The sequence below is a fragment of the Gavia stellata genome, chromosome 1 (assembly GCF_030936135.1).
Source record: "Gavia stellata isolate bGavSte3 chromosome 1, bGavSte3.hap2, whole genome shotgun sequence".
In the NCBI taxonomy this organism is placed as follows: Eukaryota; Metazoa; Chordata; class Aves; order Gaviiformes; family Gaviidae; genus Gavia; species Gavia stellata.
Genome location: NC_082594.1, coordinates 59,838,053 through 59,855,238, shown reverse-complemented (window position 1 = coordinate 59,855,238; position 17,186 = coordinate 59,838,053). Strand labels below are relative to the sequence as shown.

Genomic DNA, 17,186 nt, shown 5'->3' with positions numbered 1-17,186 from the left:
TTTACCTAAGCATTTTTACCTCTATCTCATCTAATGTGTCCCAGCATCTAAATTCTCTAAGAGATTCAATGCAGCAGAGTGGAAATGCATACCAGAAACACTGAGTTCACAACAAGATACTGAGGCCAAGGCCACTTTCATTTAAAAAACACAGTGTCAGCAGCCACAGAAACACAGCAATTAAAGCACTTGCCCACAAAGTCAGAACACAAGGATCAATGCTCTCCTCAGATTTGAAGGATTCAGGCACACGGTGCTTGCCTCCCAGGAGAAAATGTCCCCACCCCATCAGGATAGGATGGGGCAGCCTCTACCCTTCCAGTAAATCTGCCACTGTACAGAAAGAAACACAGGATACATAAAGCCACAGAGTCAGTCAACAAGTAGGAGCACTACTATAGCCCAGTGATAACGGTAGTGCTCTGCAAGGGTGGAAACCATAGGTTCTGCTCTCTCCACAGGGCTAGCTTATGCGTACCACATTAAAATGCCATTATACAAAACACATCAGTCTTACAAACAGAAAATATTCTGTATTTGAACCTGAATCAAGAGTAAAAGTAGGTACACAACCTCTAGAACAATAGATTCTATAGGCATACAACCTACAGAACTTGGTAATGAAGAGTTGTTTGCACAACTGCATGTGTACTGCAATGGAGAATGTGTGTGCTACTCTGCAAGAAAAATATAAACCACTTGGAAAAAGGCAGGAAAAGTTTTCTGTTTACAGCTGTAAGGATTACCTAACTGATCTGCCACCTCCACTTGCGCGTTTACACGTGCACTTCCCCTTCATTCAAACTAATATAGGACATTGGAATAACAGTATATTTTATTCAATACATATAACAATATAACATACATAACATTCCAATATTAACAATATATATTTAGAACTAGACTAACCAGAAAAATCTTCATTTACTGCTCCTGGGGATATATATTAATTTGTACCTCCACTGGCTACCCCTCTTATTGTTTCAATTCCTACAGGTATTTGCTTTTCATCCCTATTAATACAGCCCTCATATTTCTTTTATATGACCAATTAGTTATATATTATTATGTGCCTGAAGCATACCAGAAATGTAAAATACTAGTAATAATAACTCTGGTATTTTATCGATTCTCTTAACAAGATTATTAATTTTATACTGATAGGGCTGGGCAATGTTATTCTCTTCTACATGGACTACTGGAAAGACAGAACTTAATATGCACTGAATTATGATCCTGCTCCATTCACATTTGTGTTCAAGGAATTAAATGTGGACTAAGTTTGCTTACAGCAACTTTCTGTATCGTTACTCTGACTTTACATTACGCTACTCCTTTTTACACTCGATGCTTTGCACACTTCAGCTGCATCTAGTCGGATTTTTGTGAAACATTTCTTCTTAAGCATTTTCCCTGAAGAGAATTTACAAAACAAAGAAAATATTTCCCAAAGTAATTTTAAAATCAGCTTACCCAAGTTTTACAGCAAATGAATACAGCAGAGTTCTCCTAATTAAATGTTTATTACCTTTTAATCTGAAGTCAAAGCTTAATCATAACCAGATATACATGAATTCACTAACTAAATTAAAGCATACAGATTACTACTTATCTACTCTATGCTGATGATACAGCATGTATTCAAATAACAATGACAGTAATGCCTTAGATTTGTATTTTTATGCTCTCATTTATGTACTATACAATAGGTTTTCTCCTGCAAATATTAAGGGGCACTCAGGCCAGTTTTCCACCTACACAGATATCTAATAAATTCTTTACTTCTCTTGAAAAAGATAGGGGAAAAAAACATTGCTTTTTCCTAAAAATTGTTAAAAACATTAATTAATCAATTTCTCATTGGGCTGAACAAGCTTCACAAATTTTTCCGTAGAGATTTTATGCCTGTGCTATATTTACCTGTTCTTAAATTTGAATTTAGTAAGTGATCCAATATCTTGTGAAAATGGTAGCCCGTTCTAGTAGCAAACTGAAAAAAAGTAATTAAGCTTTCTCTACTCCTCTTATTCAGTATCTGACCTATACAGGTCCCTCTGGAAATATATCAAATTTCCATTTGCTCAAAGTAACTTCTGAACTATTTCACCTTATGCTTAAAAAAAAACAAAAAACAAACAACTTTCATTCACCACAACTTCAATGATAAGAAGCTACTTTATAATCAAAAACATCTGGAAATTCTTTGTCAACTGAACAGATGAGAAGATGAGGCTAAGTGGTCTGGGAAGGTATGCGTCTACTACAGAGATGAAGAACCCTAACAGAAAGGGTTGTTTTCAAACATGAAAAAGGAGAATAACAGTTACTTACAGCAAAATCACGCAAACAGGCAGTAAAGAATTCTCAAGACAGAGGATTCCTACACTACAGCAAAGAATCAGAAAATGGATAATGCCAAAAAGGCTTTCAAGAATGCCGTTTGTTGCATAAAATACAGCTACAAATTCCTTGTTGAACTAAAATTAGGTCCTCAACCTACGCATAGAGCAACGAACTTTAAAAAGAAACATGACTGTATCTCCTAAAGTGTAATTACTTACTGCTGGTATTCATCATTTGAGCCTTTGGATTCACCCATTGCTTTTGTGAAAGCAGAGGTATAGACAAAAATCAAGATGACCCATCCCTTTTCTACCACTTCCTCTACCACAAAGATATTAATACAAACCATTCTTTAGTTGTCTAATTCGAGTGACATTCATAACAGAAAAATAAAACTGAAGAACATTGAAGGAAGTAAGGAGTGTGGGTTATAGCAGTGAAAAGACTGCACTACAGTCACATAATTACTTATCTTTCCTTATTTTGTTGAATGAAAATTATACAGTGGTGGAGCTAATAAATTGAACTTTATTATTGGACACCTGGTCCAATGTATTTATGTTCTCCCTTGCTCAGGCCACTTACATTCTTTGCTATTATTTTTATTACACATTTTAAGTGTATTACCTACACAAAATCCATCTGCATTGGAGAAGGTCAGTTCATGGCTGTCCATGACACTGAAGTCCTACACGCACCGGTGGCTAAGGGGCTGCTCACAATGCGGCTGGGGAGGGCATACCCATCCAGCATACCATTAGCAAAGGGACTCCACAGTGGCTGTGAGCAGCCAGGAGTGGAAGTCTGCAAATAGGCAAAGACACCATCACATGGATCCAGAGCATCCTTGGTGGCTGACATCTGGCTTTGATAGGTCAATTTAGTACAGTGCAGGGAAACCACACAGCTACCAGGTTTGCCCAATATATGCAGGTTCCCATTTGCTTTTGTCTCTCCCACCCTTTGGTACTCTGCAGAACACTCAAGCTTTGTAAAGAAAGAACAGACTCCAACCTTCATCAGCAAAACTGGATCAAGTATTTATTACCAATGAAAACAAAATAAACACATTTCATAGCCACACTGGCAATTGAAAATGGCAAGATGAAAAAAATTCCTGTCTGAAATTGAACTAAACAAAAGATTCCACAGTTTGGTGGCAGGATGCTTCTGGGCTGTTTGTTGCTGGTTTACATTAGTCTCATGCAAAGGAGGGTATTCTTTCTTCAAATTCTATTTTAGCAGTAACATTGATTGTAAGATCTTGAACGCCATTGACGAGAGGAAAAATTTTAAGCATAAGAAGAATACTAATCAATGCCCAGAATCTGACCATCTGTTCTCCAAAGAACTAAATGGATATATATGACAAAGCAGTTAGCTTAAAGATTCTTCTAGCAATTAAGATATGGGACAAAGAAGAAAGAAAAAAGAATAAATTATATATACATTAATTTAGTTGGCGAGTTCTTGGTACGCAAGCAAGCAGATCTCACCAAAGTTGCTAAATTTTAATTCTCAAGTCAGGTCATTAGAATCTTTTAATTGCGAAAGTGTTTGTTATGTTGATAGGGTATCACTAGAAACGACCGTCTGATACTGAAAATTCTAGTATGCTTAAGTATGAGCATGTATGTTGCTGACTTCAGAATAACAACAGAGCTACTTCTATTTTGAAAGAAAAAATATCCAATTAGGATTCACAAAAGTTTTTAACCTCTACTGGAAACAAGAAAACTAATATTTTTGTTTGCGCTGCTTCAGGCAAACAGTATTGCTCACACTTGACCACTTATCTTCCAAGTCCTTCAGTTTGGGGAAGCAAAGCCTGTAAAGTGGCCTAAAGCCAGCTTGCATCAAGGACCTCTGTTACAAAAAAAGTGCTTAAAAATAGATGACTACAAAACTCGAAGTCCTGAAAAATAAGGAGCAGCAAAGAGGAGTTAACACTGCACAATTCATTAAGATTCTCACGATAAAGGAAGAAAACCACAGATGACCCATAGAGAGAGATGCTGACGAATGATCTGCTCGCGAACAGCAGGAACCACGGAGAAGCCTGCTGCTCACACTCCCTGCACAGAGAGCAAAGCACTGCACACTGTGAGGTGCTGAGGTTTCGGCTGGCGAGAGTAGAAGAGTTAAGGAAAAAAGAAAGGAGTCACTGTTGGAAGAGTCCCAGTGGTAAACAAAGTAAATCAGGATGCGAACACTGCTGCTGCAATGCACAGTTTGCAGCAGGAGTAAACTTCTGAAGGGGAATGTGAAGGTGGCCCTCCCACTGGGCTATCTAACTGCACCACAGATTCAGCTCTCTTTGTCACAAGCCACAAGGGGACACAACCCACAAAGTCAGGAGCCTGTGTCACACCAACTTAATAGCAAAAAGTAAATGCAGAAGTTCAAAAAGTGAGGCTTGTGTTTCTGACAGCAAAGTTAATAAAGCAAGCTTTGAATTTCTCCATTTTTTTTTCTGATGGTATGTTACACCTCCTGATCAGAAACAAGATTTCTCATTCCTAGTCTTTGACTTTTCTTCTTTGAAGTTTTAAGGCAATTGCTTTTCCATTGTAAAGCTTTGAATTCAGAAGATGTTTGACTGTGCTGTATTTACTACATTCTCTTGTCTGCAGCACAATCACAGGAGAACCCCAGCAAAAAGAAAATTATTAAAGAATAACATGTCCTCTGCTATTTATCCAGTAACAATGGAAAATAAGTGTAACTCTAAACAACGTGGATATTCAAAAACAGTTACCTGCTTTTTACAAACCCAAGCTCAAGGGTTAATTTTAATACACTATACCTGAAGGTTTAAGCGAGATAGACCTCTGGACGCAGTGAAATCCACATACTATCATTTATTTTACCAGCTAAGGGATTTTCCAGATACAAATAAATAAGGAATTATCTCTCCCCAACTATACAGGCTTGGTTAGAGTAGAATCAGAATGCAAAAGCTTCTGTCGCCAATCTCTCTGGCCCAACCTTTAGGGCACGCAGCCTCTCCTACCTGGCACCCCTACTTCCTCCCTATTGCTTAGGCATCCCTTCACCCATGACACCGGGGGGTGCTCAGCTCCCCAGGGGTGCTCCTGCCTCCTTACCTAGCAGTGGAAAGTAACAGCAGTAGCATACTGCAGGGACGCAAGGACATGAGCAGGAACCCTTGCGTTTGTTATTTGTTGTTGTTTGAATAACAAACCGAAGGACTAGAAATCACACTCCATATACGCCTTGTCAAACTGGGCTTATACTAGCTGTAATGCTCATACTGCTGCAAGGCATCAGGGCTGTTTAGCAGTCCCATTTAAACGGAGAGACAGGTTTGGACTGTGGTATAGTTCGGAATGAGTTTCTGTATATTAAAATGATAAACAAGCAGCAACAGCATTACATATTCAGCATCCTTTCTCAGAGCTCATACCTCCTGGAAAAACACAGTGCAGTTTACAACTCAGCTACTCAGCTGCAAGTGGAATCTAGGACTGACTCATATACGAGCTTGTATCACAGAATGATTAAGGCCAGAAAAGACCTGTAAGATCAAGTCCAACCATCAACCACCACCACCATGCCCACTAAACCATGTCCCACAATGCTTCGTCCACACGTTCCTTGAACACCTCCAGGGATGGTGACTCCACCACCTCCCTGGGCAGCCTGGTCCAATGCTTCACCACTCTCTCAGTAAAGAAATTTTTCCTAATATCCAGCCTAAACCTCCCCTGGCACAACTTGAGGCCATTTCCTCTTGTCCTGTCACTAGTCACTTGGGAGAAGAGACCAACACCCACCTCTCTGCAACCCCCTTTCAGGTAGTTGTAGAGAGCGATAAGGTCTCCCCTCAGCCTCCTCTTCTCCAGACTGAACAACCCCAGTTCCCTCAGCCGCTCCTCATAAGACTTGTGCTCCAGACCCCTCACCAGCTTCGTCGCCCTTCTCTGGACACGCTCCAGCACCTCAATGTCCTTCTTGTAGTGAGGGGCCCAAAACTGAACACAGGATTCGAGGTGCGGCCTCACCAGCGCCGAGTACAGGGGCACGATCACCTCCCTGCTCCTGCTGGCCACACTATTTCTGATACAGGCCAGGATGCTGTTGGCCTTCTTGGCCACCTGGGCACACTGCTGGCTCATATTCAGCCGGCTGTCAACAAACACCCCCAGGTCCTTTTCCTCTGGGCATCTTTCCAGCCACTCTTCCCCAAGCCTGTAGCGTTGCCTGGGGTTGTTGTGACCCAAGTGCAGGACCCGGCACTTGGCCTTGTTGAACCTCATACAATTGGCCTCGGCCCATCGATCCAGCCTGTGCAGAGCCTTCCGACCCTCCAGCAGATCATCACTCCCACCCAACTTGGTGTCATCTGCAAACTTGCTGAGGGAGCACTCAATCCTCTCATCCAGATCATCGATAAAGATACTAAACAAGACCGGTCCCAAAACTGAGCCCTGGGGGACTCCACTTGTGACCGGCCGCCAACTGGATTTCGCTCCATTCACCACAACTCTCTGGGCTCGGCCATCCAGCCAGTTTTTTACCCAGCGAAAAGTGCACCTGTCTAAGCCACGAGCCACCAGCTTCTCCAGGAGAATACTGTGGGAGACGGTGTCGAAGGCTTTGCTAAAGTCCAGGCAGACAACAGCCACAGCCTTCCCCTCATCCACTCGGCGGGTCACCTGGTCATAGAAGGAGATGAGGTTGGTCAAGCAGGACCTGCCCTTCATGAACCCGTGCTGGCTGGGCCTGATCCCTTGGTTGTCCTGCACGTGCCCTGTGAGCGCCCTCAAGATGAACCTCTCCATAACCTTCCCCGGCACCGAGGTCAGGCTGACAGGCCTGTAGTTCCCCGGATCCTCCTTCTGGCCCTTCTTGTAGATGGGCGTCACATTGACAAGCCTCCAGTCGTCTGGGACCTCCCCTGTTAACCACGATTGTTGATATGTTGTATGTTCAGTTACCTTCACAATCAATAGAGACAAAGCATAAAAGGATGCTTAGGCCTCCTCTGTCTGTAAACTTTCCTCAGTCTGATTTAAAGATGTGTCTTTATTGAATTATGTAAGCAAGTATAAGTGAGAGCATAGGTAACTATACGAAACTGAAGTAAATCTCTCAAAAAATACATGTGCACGTATGCACACATGCTTGTGTAATTAGTTGTGCTAAACAAAACTCCTAGTTCGGGGAGGTCCAGCTACAGGCACTAGATTTCTGAGCTCACAGCAGAAAGGGCCTATGCAACACCCACAGCGACAGGCAGCCACCCTGTACCTTCCTCACAGCAGCAGGCAGCTCCAGGCTGACCGCTGTGAGATAGTGACATTCCAACAAAAAAGGTAGAAAGGCCAGGGGCAATGACTACTCCTGGGAAGGGCTACTTCTGCCACACAAACCAGTGCCAGTCCAACTCTAAATCGGGCTGAAATCTGGCAGAGATGTTTTATTGTTTGAGCAATGGGTTGCATCCAAGTTTACAGGATGCCTGTTAGGGCCATTCTATAAATTCAATTCAGTAAAAAGCTTCATGCAGACACGGCCTTCACTCCTGAAGCACCATTCCACAAGCAGGGTGAGTGTCAGTGCCATGGAGCAACACTATATATTAGGTACTGAGTAAAGAGTTGTTCAAGACCTCCTGGAATTCTTTCTAAAAGAAACACTACAACTAAAATGACCACCTTCTTTCACACTAAAGTAGTACACTTGCAAGAGAAAATTTTTAAAGGTGCTGACCACAACAACTGATCTTCTCCACATGCTTGTTACGGCGCACCTATGATCCACATGGAGCAGAAAGTATCCCTGCTCTCTATTCATACTGTCACATTCATTATGAGTACATGTAAAATACAGGGTGACAGAGAGAAAAGTAGTATTAAAAAGGATATTGGTTAGGCATCTTCTTGCCCCAGTTAGGTCAACGAAAAGATTTTTTTTAAAAAAGCTAGGTTTTCATTACCTCAAGTCACAGAAGTGAAAATAACCACCTAAAAAGATGACTAGTTTCAACTGAAAATTATGTCTTTTACAGTGAAATTTCAGTAGAGCAAAGCAAAAGTGAATCACTGAGACAATACTGTCTTCATTATATGAAATATTAATTTAAATGTCCTTTTTCAAAGAAGTCTCATGATTCTGAATGCAATATAGGTATGACCATCACGACTATAAAAAATGTCACGGAGCAGTTGTTGCAGAAGTTTCTTCAGTGAAGACACACAAGAAGAGTAAACAGCTGTCAGATGTAAACTAGAGGACTTCTGGGATTCCTCATAGCCCTGCTTTTCAATGATTCTAAGAAAGACTGACTTCTTCTGACCCTTTTGAAAACTTTTACCAAAGAGTCAACAGATACTATGTAAGTCAACTGTCTATTTTCAAAAAAAAAAAAAGAAGTCCCAGTTTGGCTGTGGAATTACCATTAACAGACTTAAAAAGTAGTTCTCTCTATAAATCTACCTTCTCAATACTCCAATTCAACCAGCTTGCACCTTGGCTTTATTCTGCTGAACAGCTGAACTACTGAACATAGCATTACCATTCTTCTACTGTCATGGTCTGTCTTTCTGCCTTTCATGCTGACAACATTAAGTGCTTAAGTAATTATCTTAGCATATTTGTAAAAACAATAGTTTATACCCATTCATCTGAAGTGACCTAGCCACATCTTGAAACACTGGCATTTTACTAAGACCACATACAGTTTTACCGCTGAGGTGCTAAATAATTCCATTCCAGTATGATTACCCATTCAACTTGCTTGGTTCTTTGATTTGTTTTTTTAATCACTAACTTAAGCTAATGTAATTTTTGTTGACATGACACTTAGTTTCTTGCTCTCAAATGTCTACAATGGAGCATAAGACCTTACTTCTGAACAAGACACTGAACGGGGTCATTAGTTAGAAAACTAATTTAATAAACAAGTAGATACAAAAATGTTCCACAGGCATGAGCAGAGAAAAATCTTTGTACACTAGCACTACTTAATTAACATAGAGAGTCTTGTTTTGTAATTCACAGCAATGCATACTAAAGTCAAAACAAACATCTGTGTTTGGTCACTGAACAGACAGAGAATTTTAGTAGGTGCCCAAGATAATACACATTGACTCAATGCATCGAATTTCTTAGAAAATGAGCAGAACTCACAGAAAATGATGAGCCATCCTTTGAAACTGCAACCGGGTAAATTCCATCTCCTAGACGCACAGAGAGCTCCCAGCTACTTCTCTTTGATTTAGCAATAGGAATTCTAAAAAAGAAACAGACAGAAGAAGAATTTTTAAGAGAGATATCATGCTTCTCCCATTTTAACCAGAACCGCTTGCCTCATAGGATGGTCATGAAGGGTATAATGTCATTAATCTATAGACACAGTTGGAGAGCATACCTGAAAAAAAAAACCACCTAAATACATTTTCTGTCAAATGGTATATAAGGAGAAAATACACTCTACTTTCTTTCTAGATTTGCCTTGACACACTGGGTACGCTGATAAAGTTATAGGAGGCTCTTGAATACAGCCAGCGCTTGCTGCAGAATTAGCTCAAACAGGATGAAAAGCAGATGAGAAAGTGGGTTGGCAGGAGAATAGCAACAGTGATAGCTGGAGCATTCTTTAAGGGCAAAATATAATCACTATTTCTTTCATCTCATTCTCAGTAAACCTTAAGTAAAGGCCAATTACAGACAAAAGATTCAGCCAAACAAGTAATATAATTAATTTTATAATTAATTAATATACATTTTAGAGTACCTCATCCACAGAGCCCTTCAAACAAACTGAAAAAATAATGAGATATCATCACAGCCCACATGCAGGATTATACCTATTCCTGCAGCATCCTATGGCTGCACCAGTTATCAGGTAATACAAGAAACCTGAATCTTTTCAACTTTAGCTTAAAGCAGCACACGTGACAGCAAAGGAATGAGACCGGAGTCTCCATTCTTGGAAGTTCAGAGTGAAACAAGCAATTTTCAACTATTTTATTTAAATATATATACAATTTCAGCTTCCTCTTCCTAACTTCTCAAGTCTCTTCCACTTTATTGTAACAACTGGTGTCCAAAGGTATGCTACAACTTTTCTGATGAGTAGCTGCCATCAGCAAGCACCATGTAGCCTAAAGAGAAGGTATGAAGGTGGAGCTTAAACTCCATTAAAACAAAGACACATTATTTTGCTATAGCTTGGCTTCCACACTGACTCTTACACATGTTTAGATTCTCTATAAGAAATCTATAGAAATAATAAGTTCACCACCTGTAGGTCTCTTCTTAAGGATAATTTCTGCTATAATGTTCATCCACTCTACATTATAGAGCTTACTACACCATTTTACCGCAGCCTTCAGAGTCTTAAAACTTGAAAACACATCTTTGCATTATGCCACATGCATCCTCCTGAGGATTCAGATGCCCAGTGAACCACAGCTCCCCAAAGGGAGTGCTCAGGTTCCCTGTGGAATCAACAGGGAGAAGCACCTGTGAGACCTCCAGAGGCCACAGAAGGAGAAATTATCTGCCTAAGCCAAGGATAACACACTGACTTGCTATGGATTTTGACAATTATTTTAAGAAGGTTGGGTTTTCAGGCACCTGAAATCTAAGCAAGTACAAGTTCAGGTACCTAATTAGGCAAGGAGTTTCCAAAAATTGTGCCTTGCAACATGCCTGAAAAGGGGAAATGGAAACACTAAATATATTAGCTAGACAAACAGATGCATACTTATCATTAGTTACTTCTGGATCCAAGCCAAGTAAGGCCCACACCAGATTTCACCAAAGGTCTTAGCTCACCTCTAACTATCACTACCCACAAAGTTAATGAAAACAGATATTGAAAATAACCTGTTTCTGTACTAGCGATGCCAAGTGTTACCTTTTGCATTTACTCTACAGCAACAATTGTCAAAACAACAAATCTGAGGAAATATCTATGGCTTAATGGGTGCCATGACATTTCTCAGCACCTTGTCTTGAAATTCCTGTATGTCACCAAAACATTTAGACTGGCTGATAGGAAACGCAACAGACACGGGAGTTCCTGAAGAAGAGGAACAGGAATTTCCTGCACAGGTAGCAGGCAGCAAGCCGAGAGATGTTTTCATTGCGCTTCCTGGTGTCAGAGCACCAGTAAGGAGGAACGTAGCAGGGCTTTAGTAGAGCCTGGCTAAATTCTCCATGGTACTCCGCTGCAATAACCAACAGGATTTAGTGGTTTATAGCAACTTCGTATTTCTTGTGTAAGAGGTAAGACCTCATCTCAAGCATAGCCTAGTAGATCTGCTTCACTGGTGGCATGAGATTCTTTATAACCTTGCAGGCAGGGCCCTGCTTCATATTGCATTTGACTGGAAGTGACCTCATGAATCTGGCCGCTGGCCATCAAAGGAAAGACAGTCTTGCTCTCCAGCAGGGATTATTTTTGTTCGGTCCTGTCTTGCTGAGCTTTGTCAAGTGTATCTCCAAACAGGATGCATGCCTCTTGAAAGGCATGACTATGATCACTGCTCTGCCTGGGTTTCAAACAGCCACACAGGCATGTCATTCCTCTCTCTGCAACACTGGTGGTCAGGAGGACAATGTCCAGAGCTGCATCTAATACCAAGTACGTGGCAAGTTGTACTTGCCTTCTGGAATTGTCAGTTCCATTTGCACAGGGACATTTTTCAGCTTTGCTAATCAAACATCTGTGGCTTTGTAACTGTAACCTACAGCTACACCGGCTAAGACAGACACTTATATTAGCTCATGAGAATCTTACTTTTTCTTCTTTAAATCAAATTCCTTTCAAATAAATTATCTTGTAGTACTAGATTCCATTTTGATGGATTCGGGGGGGCGGAGGGATTTATACTAGTAAGGATCACAAAGTCTAAAAGTAAGGAACAAAGTCCAAGTTTCTTAGATACGCAAAAGAAGTTACTCAAGTCTATGAACTACTTTAGAAATGCAGGAGTTTCTATCAGGCTAAGAAAGGGGCTTTTTTGTGGGGTTTTTGTTGTTGTTGTTTTGTGGTTGGTTTTTTTTTTTTTTTTAATGTCTGAGAAGTCCCAGTGCACGGGAAATAATCTCTTTGTTCTTGGGCAAGGTTGCTTCCTTAGCTGAGAATTCTTCTAAGTCCTCCAAAGAGAAAACATTTGGACTTCTGAATATATTTTCCACTAGTTCATGGAAAACTCCCCATGGCTATTTTCAAAAATGTGTAACTTTTAAAATTCTACATAGTGGGCTTAAATCTGACATATTGTATTTACAGAAAAAATACTGAAAGAAAAAATAATGTCATTTTTACCATCATAAAAAGCACAAAAACTTTAAGATGCTTCCTCTCCAACGCTAGATTCAGAATCCACACGATATGTCTTTCATAGGGTTCAATACGCCCTCCCTTTCTTCTCCCAGTTCTGGTAAATGACATATCATCAAAAAAAATTCTTTACATATAAGGATCCCCGGCTACAGGAAGAAACTCAAGTTTTGCAGCAAGATGAGTGCCAGGTGAACAGGAAGCAGGCTACAGAGAGCTGTGCAACGCTGTCCCTTGCCAGGAGTATCACACACAAAGAGAAGGAGAGAGCAAAGGCAGCACTGCGGCTGCAGTGACAGGAGACAGGTGGAGAAGGGTGTTATGAACTCCCTCCGTACAGAAATGGGCAGTTCTGAACCTCTCTACCCCATATTGCCTTCTAAAGGGAAGTATCACAGGCAATAGGGGCACAGATGAAGAGTATGGTGATGGCCTGGCTCTAAGTCATAAAGGTATTACTCTAAAGCATTAAAGTTATAAAAACATGTAAACGATGCGAGAAGAAAAACAGCGGTGTTTGCCTGCTTAGTTATTTATTTATTTTCAACCTCTGTCACTGTTTGTTCAACTACAGATGATGTCATGGTCCCATAATTTATTTCATACATTGCACAGTGTATTATGTCCCTTTTACCCCCAACTGCCATGAGAGAGAGAGGAGGAGATACTTTATAATAATGCAGCAATTATAGCTGCTGCTCTCTTTGCAAGTTTTCAGTGAGGAAAGCAGAAAACTGATAAAAATTTTAGATCGACACACACTTACTGTGCTCATGGAAAACAGACACTAGTTAAACCATTATCTATTCTAGTCAAAAACAAATAACGAAAGAAAACAGACATTCACAAAAGCAAGTCAAGTAATAACTCTGCCCCGGCCCGTCCGTTTTGATTGTCATCAACCAATCAGATAGGAGGAACTCAATAAAACTACAATTTTCTGCAGCTTGTGGCAAATAAAGTCCCCTCTCCCGATTACTGTTGATGATGTAATGAGCTATGATAAATGTCACCAGCTCCTAAAGGGTCAGGAAATTGAGTATAGATTTTTTCACTTCCAATTCAAAATGTGAGTTCTAATGCTGGGGGAAAAAAACTTACAAAATCTCTTTACTTCTCATAATTTTTGCTGCATAATACTTCACATAAACACAGAGAAATCCCAAACTATCATAACAAATTCTCCCATTATGAAAGATTATGAGCGTTTGAAAACCACATTATGTGACACTCCATAAAGCTGTTTTTCAATTGTGCAATTACCTATTCAGCACTTAAATAAAAGTGAAATATTGACTTAAAACAATGTTAATGGTCAAAGAATCATTAAGAAATCCTTCATCATAACTTTCACAGCAGGTGGCCTGTAAAATGATCAAGAATAATGTGCTGGATTCTGTAGCCACCAAGGTCAGTTTCTGCATACAAATCTTTGCAGGGGGAGAAAAAAAGACCTTCAGAAAGTGGGCCATTCATCTGAACCAAGTTCAGAGAATTTCCAGCACTGTGAAAAGATATGTTATGCAAGCACATAGATGTATTCAGTGGGGGTAGACTGAACCAGCTACATGGAGACTACAAAGGAGCCCTCCCATGGCTCATGAATAAGTCGAGGAAATGATCAGAAAAAAATGGAGAGATGTTTAGACAGATGGCCCACTTAAAATGCCTGGGACAGGGCATAAGCAATTTTAATGAAACTTTAGATCTAACATATAAATTGTTTCTTATTTTCTTCGCCCTCCCCCAAAAAAAACCTCAAGAAAGGCAAATAGAATTTTAACAACTCAAACAAGAGCCTTTCTTACAATATGAAAAAAGGAAAAAGGGAAGTAAACCTCACACTTTTGAGCATTATTGGTTTAATAAGTTCATATACAAAGAAATATCCTTCACAGAACCTTCAACTATCACATGAATATAAAAGCAGGGAATGGATAGATTAAAAGAATTCTAAACAGAAGTGTACTGCCAAACAAAACAAAAATCTAAGCTTTACTATCTGAGTACTTTCAACACTTTCCAATATAAAAGTTCATCGTTGCACAGAAAAGATAAAAGCAGCACTTTCACAGGATTATTTTAAGTACTAAAATTATGTGAAAGGAACCTAAGAATCTGGGAATATTTTATTCAGCAGTTTGAAGTATTTTCTACATCTACCTACACATATTTTCTACATATATTCAGATTGATCCATCTATACATATCATGTGCACTTTTACATAAAAATGGGGTTTCTTCTTTCTGCTTTATGTGTGCATATGTATACATATACCCCTTTCACCACAAGCATGAAAATATACGATCATTAGAGTAAATTATAGTTCTACGTATGTCATACAAAATAATAACCTCTACTAGCCTGTGTGCCAGCTGATCAGACAAAGGCTGGAAGAATTACTCAATGGTTATGTCGAAATGGTTTTACTTTACATTTTCTTACATATTACATTCAGATCAGTAACAAATACGCATATTTATAGCCACGTACTCTATCTGAATAGTGACCACAGGAAAAAGTCAAATTACAGAGAAGGTAAACTACAAAATAAAAAGTACTGCTTTAAAAGGATGCTGTGGGGTGCACTGTGCTTTGATTCAAAACGGCGTACATCTGGATGCTTCCTTTTCCTTTAACAGAAGCCTTTTGGGGGATTTGCATTGACAAAAGGGCCTGCGATCCAGTGCCCAATGAAAACCTCCAGTGCCTTCATCAGTGAACCCCAGATCAAGGCTAAATAAAAAAACAGTTAAAGCTAGATCTTATAAATCTAGTGTGAATTTAGCTGCCCAGATCTAAGTGTGTGGGCTCAACCCCTTTCATCTTTAACTGGCAAGTAACCCTGCAGACAACCTGAGCTCACCCTGGCTCACCCTCTTCCACTCCAAAGGTCTCTAAGCGTGCAGGGGGTGGGCCCTGCAAATAAAGCCACCCTAACCCAACCGCTTTGCAGCTGGCTTCCCCATCAGCCTGGCAGGGAGGCAGGAACTAGGGGCTCCTCTGCCAAAGCTGTCCCCACAGCCTGAAGGAGAAGGTGTGCTCCAAGCATGCAGGCAAACATCAAGAATTCCAAGCCTCTTGAAAAATCTTTTATGGCTCTTTTAGCTTTAAATCTATCAGGCAAAGGAAGGAGGATCACTGCTATTGCCCATCTTGCTATAACATTCATGCTTGCAGAGCGTACATCCAGAGAATGAAAGATCTGGGTTATCAGTCTCCCTCAGCCTGTGAGGGTTTAAATCTACCTCTCATCTCTCAAGAGCCAGGGCCCAGGTAGGCATGAGGGGACTCACCATCCTACCCTGCTGATGGTAGGAAGGAAGAAGAGATTCATGGAGACTCAGAGAATACAGCTTTGCAGCCTGATGATGCATCCTCTGGGACAAAGAGTTTTGGCATTTGGTCCTACTCCAGAAAATTTCTATGCACTTTGCATTTAACGAACTGGATGAAACAAAGCAAACCTGGGACCTGCAAGTACAGCCCAATTTCAGGAGAGAGTCAGACTGCCCAGTCCTTCAGCAGATGCCAGCATACCTTGAAAATTACAAACAAATAAATGTAAAACATGATATCTGAAACTCATTTCCTCTCCTATGGCGTGTCAGGGCCTACTTCAGCATTTGGTTTCTCCTGGAAAATGGAAAGATCACAAGCATTAATGCTGGATAAGACATGTTGCTCCTTGTCTCATTGCAAGCATTTGTGAGATGAGAAGCAAGGAAGCTTCAAGTCATGTGTTCACAAGTACAGAGAAAAGACATTTATTTTCCATATAATTTCCAAGTCTGTGCATCTGAGCTGTCTTTCAAACCATCTTTCCTAAATCATCAAAACTATTTACCAAAGAAAGAACTACTTGCAAGCAGGTGTTTTTAATCGGATCAGTCAACAATATTGACTTGTGCATGCTGACAATCATTATAGAGAGAAAAATCTGAAAATCTGTTAGTCATCAAAGAAAATTCTGGTCTATTTCTCCTCCATTAAAGTATGTCATTTCACAACTGTATTTCTCTCTAACACCCTTTATTTTTAATAAGAGTTTACTCTGGGCAGTTGGAAAAACTACTAATAATAATAATACAGTTCACAAAAGAAAAAAGAGAAACTGCTTTTCCTGTACAAATTTTCCTTTATTCACTTGAACAATGAAAATATAATTCTCTTATTGTGCAGATATTTAGGAATAGTCTTACAATAGTTATCTCACTGTTTGTTAATGCTCAAAGAACTTCAGAACAAATCACTGTGATGCAGTAGGGAGGACTACAGCTCTTCAGTTAGCACCATCCAGCAGCAGTAACATCCTTCCATATGACATGATGGTATCAGAATGTACCTGTTCATTGGGCAGCCTGCTTCCTGCACCTCCATTCAAACAATGGCTGTGCCCAGCAGTAATTTGCTATTTTTCACTTTGTATTAAGTTTAGAATACTACGGGTTTCCTGTGCATGTTAAAAATAGGCAGCAAGCAATCTCAAAGCTACTAATACAACAGTGGAGGTGAAATGAT

General features: G+C 40.1%; 1 protein-coding gene across 1 annotated transcript in view; it reads right to left on the bottom strand.

The window, feature by feature from the left end:
- Positions 1-17,186, bottom strand: part of PCCA (propionyl-CoA carboxylase subunit alpha) — a 302,331-nt gene that overhangs the window by 104,393 nt on the left and 180,752 nt on the right. The window contains exon 19 of the mRNA XM_059832438.1: positions 9,499-9,601. Within this exon, the coding sequence (XP_059688421.1) occupies positions 9,499-9,601 (103 nt within the window). The remainder of the gene's footprint in view (positions 1-9,498; positions 9,602-17,186) is intronic.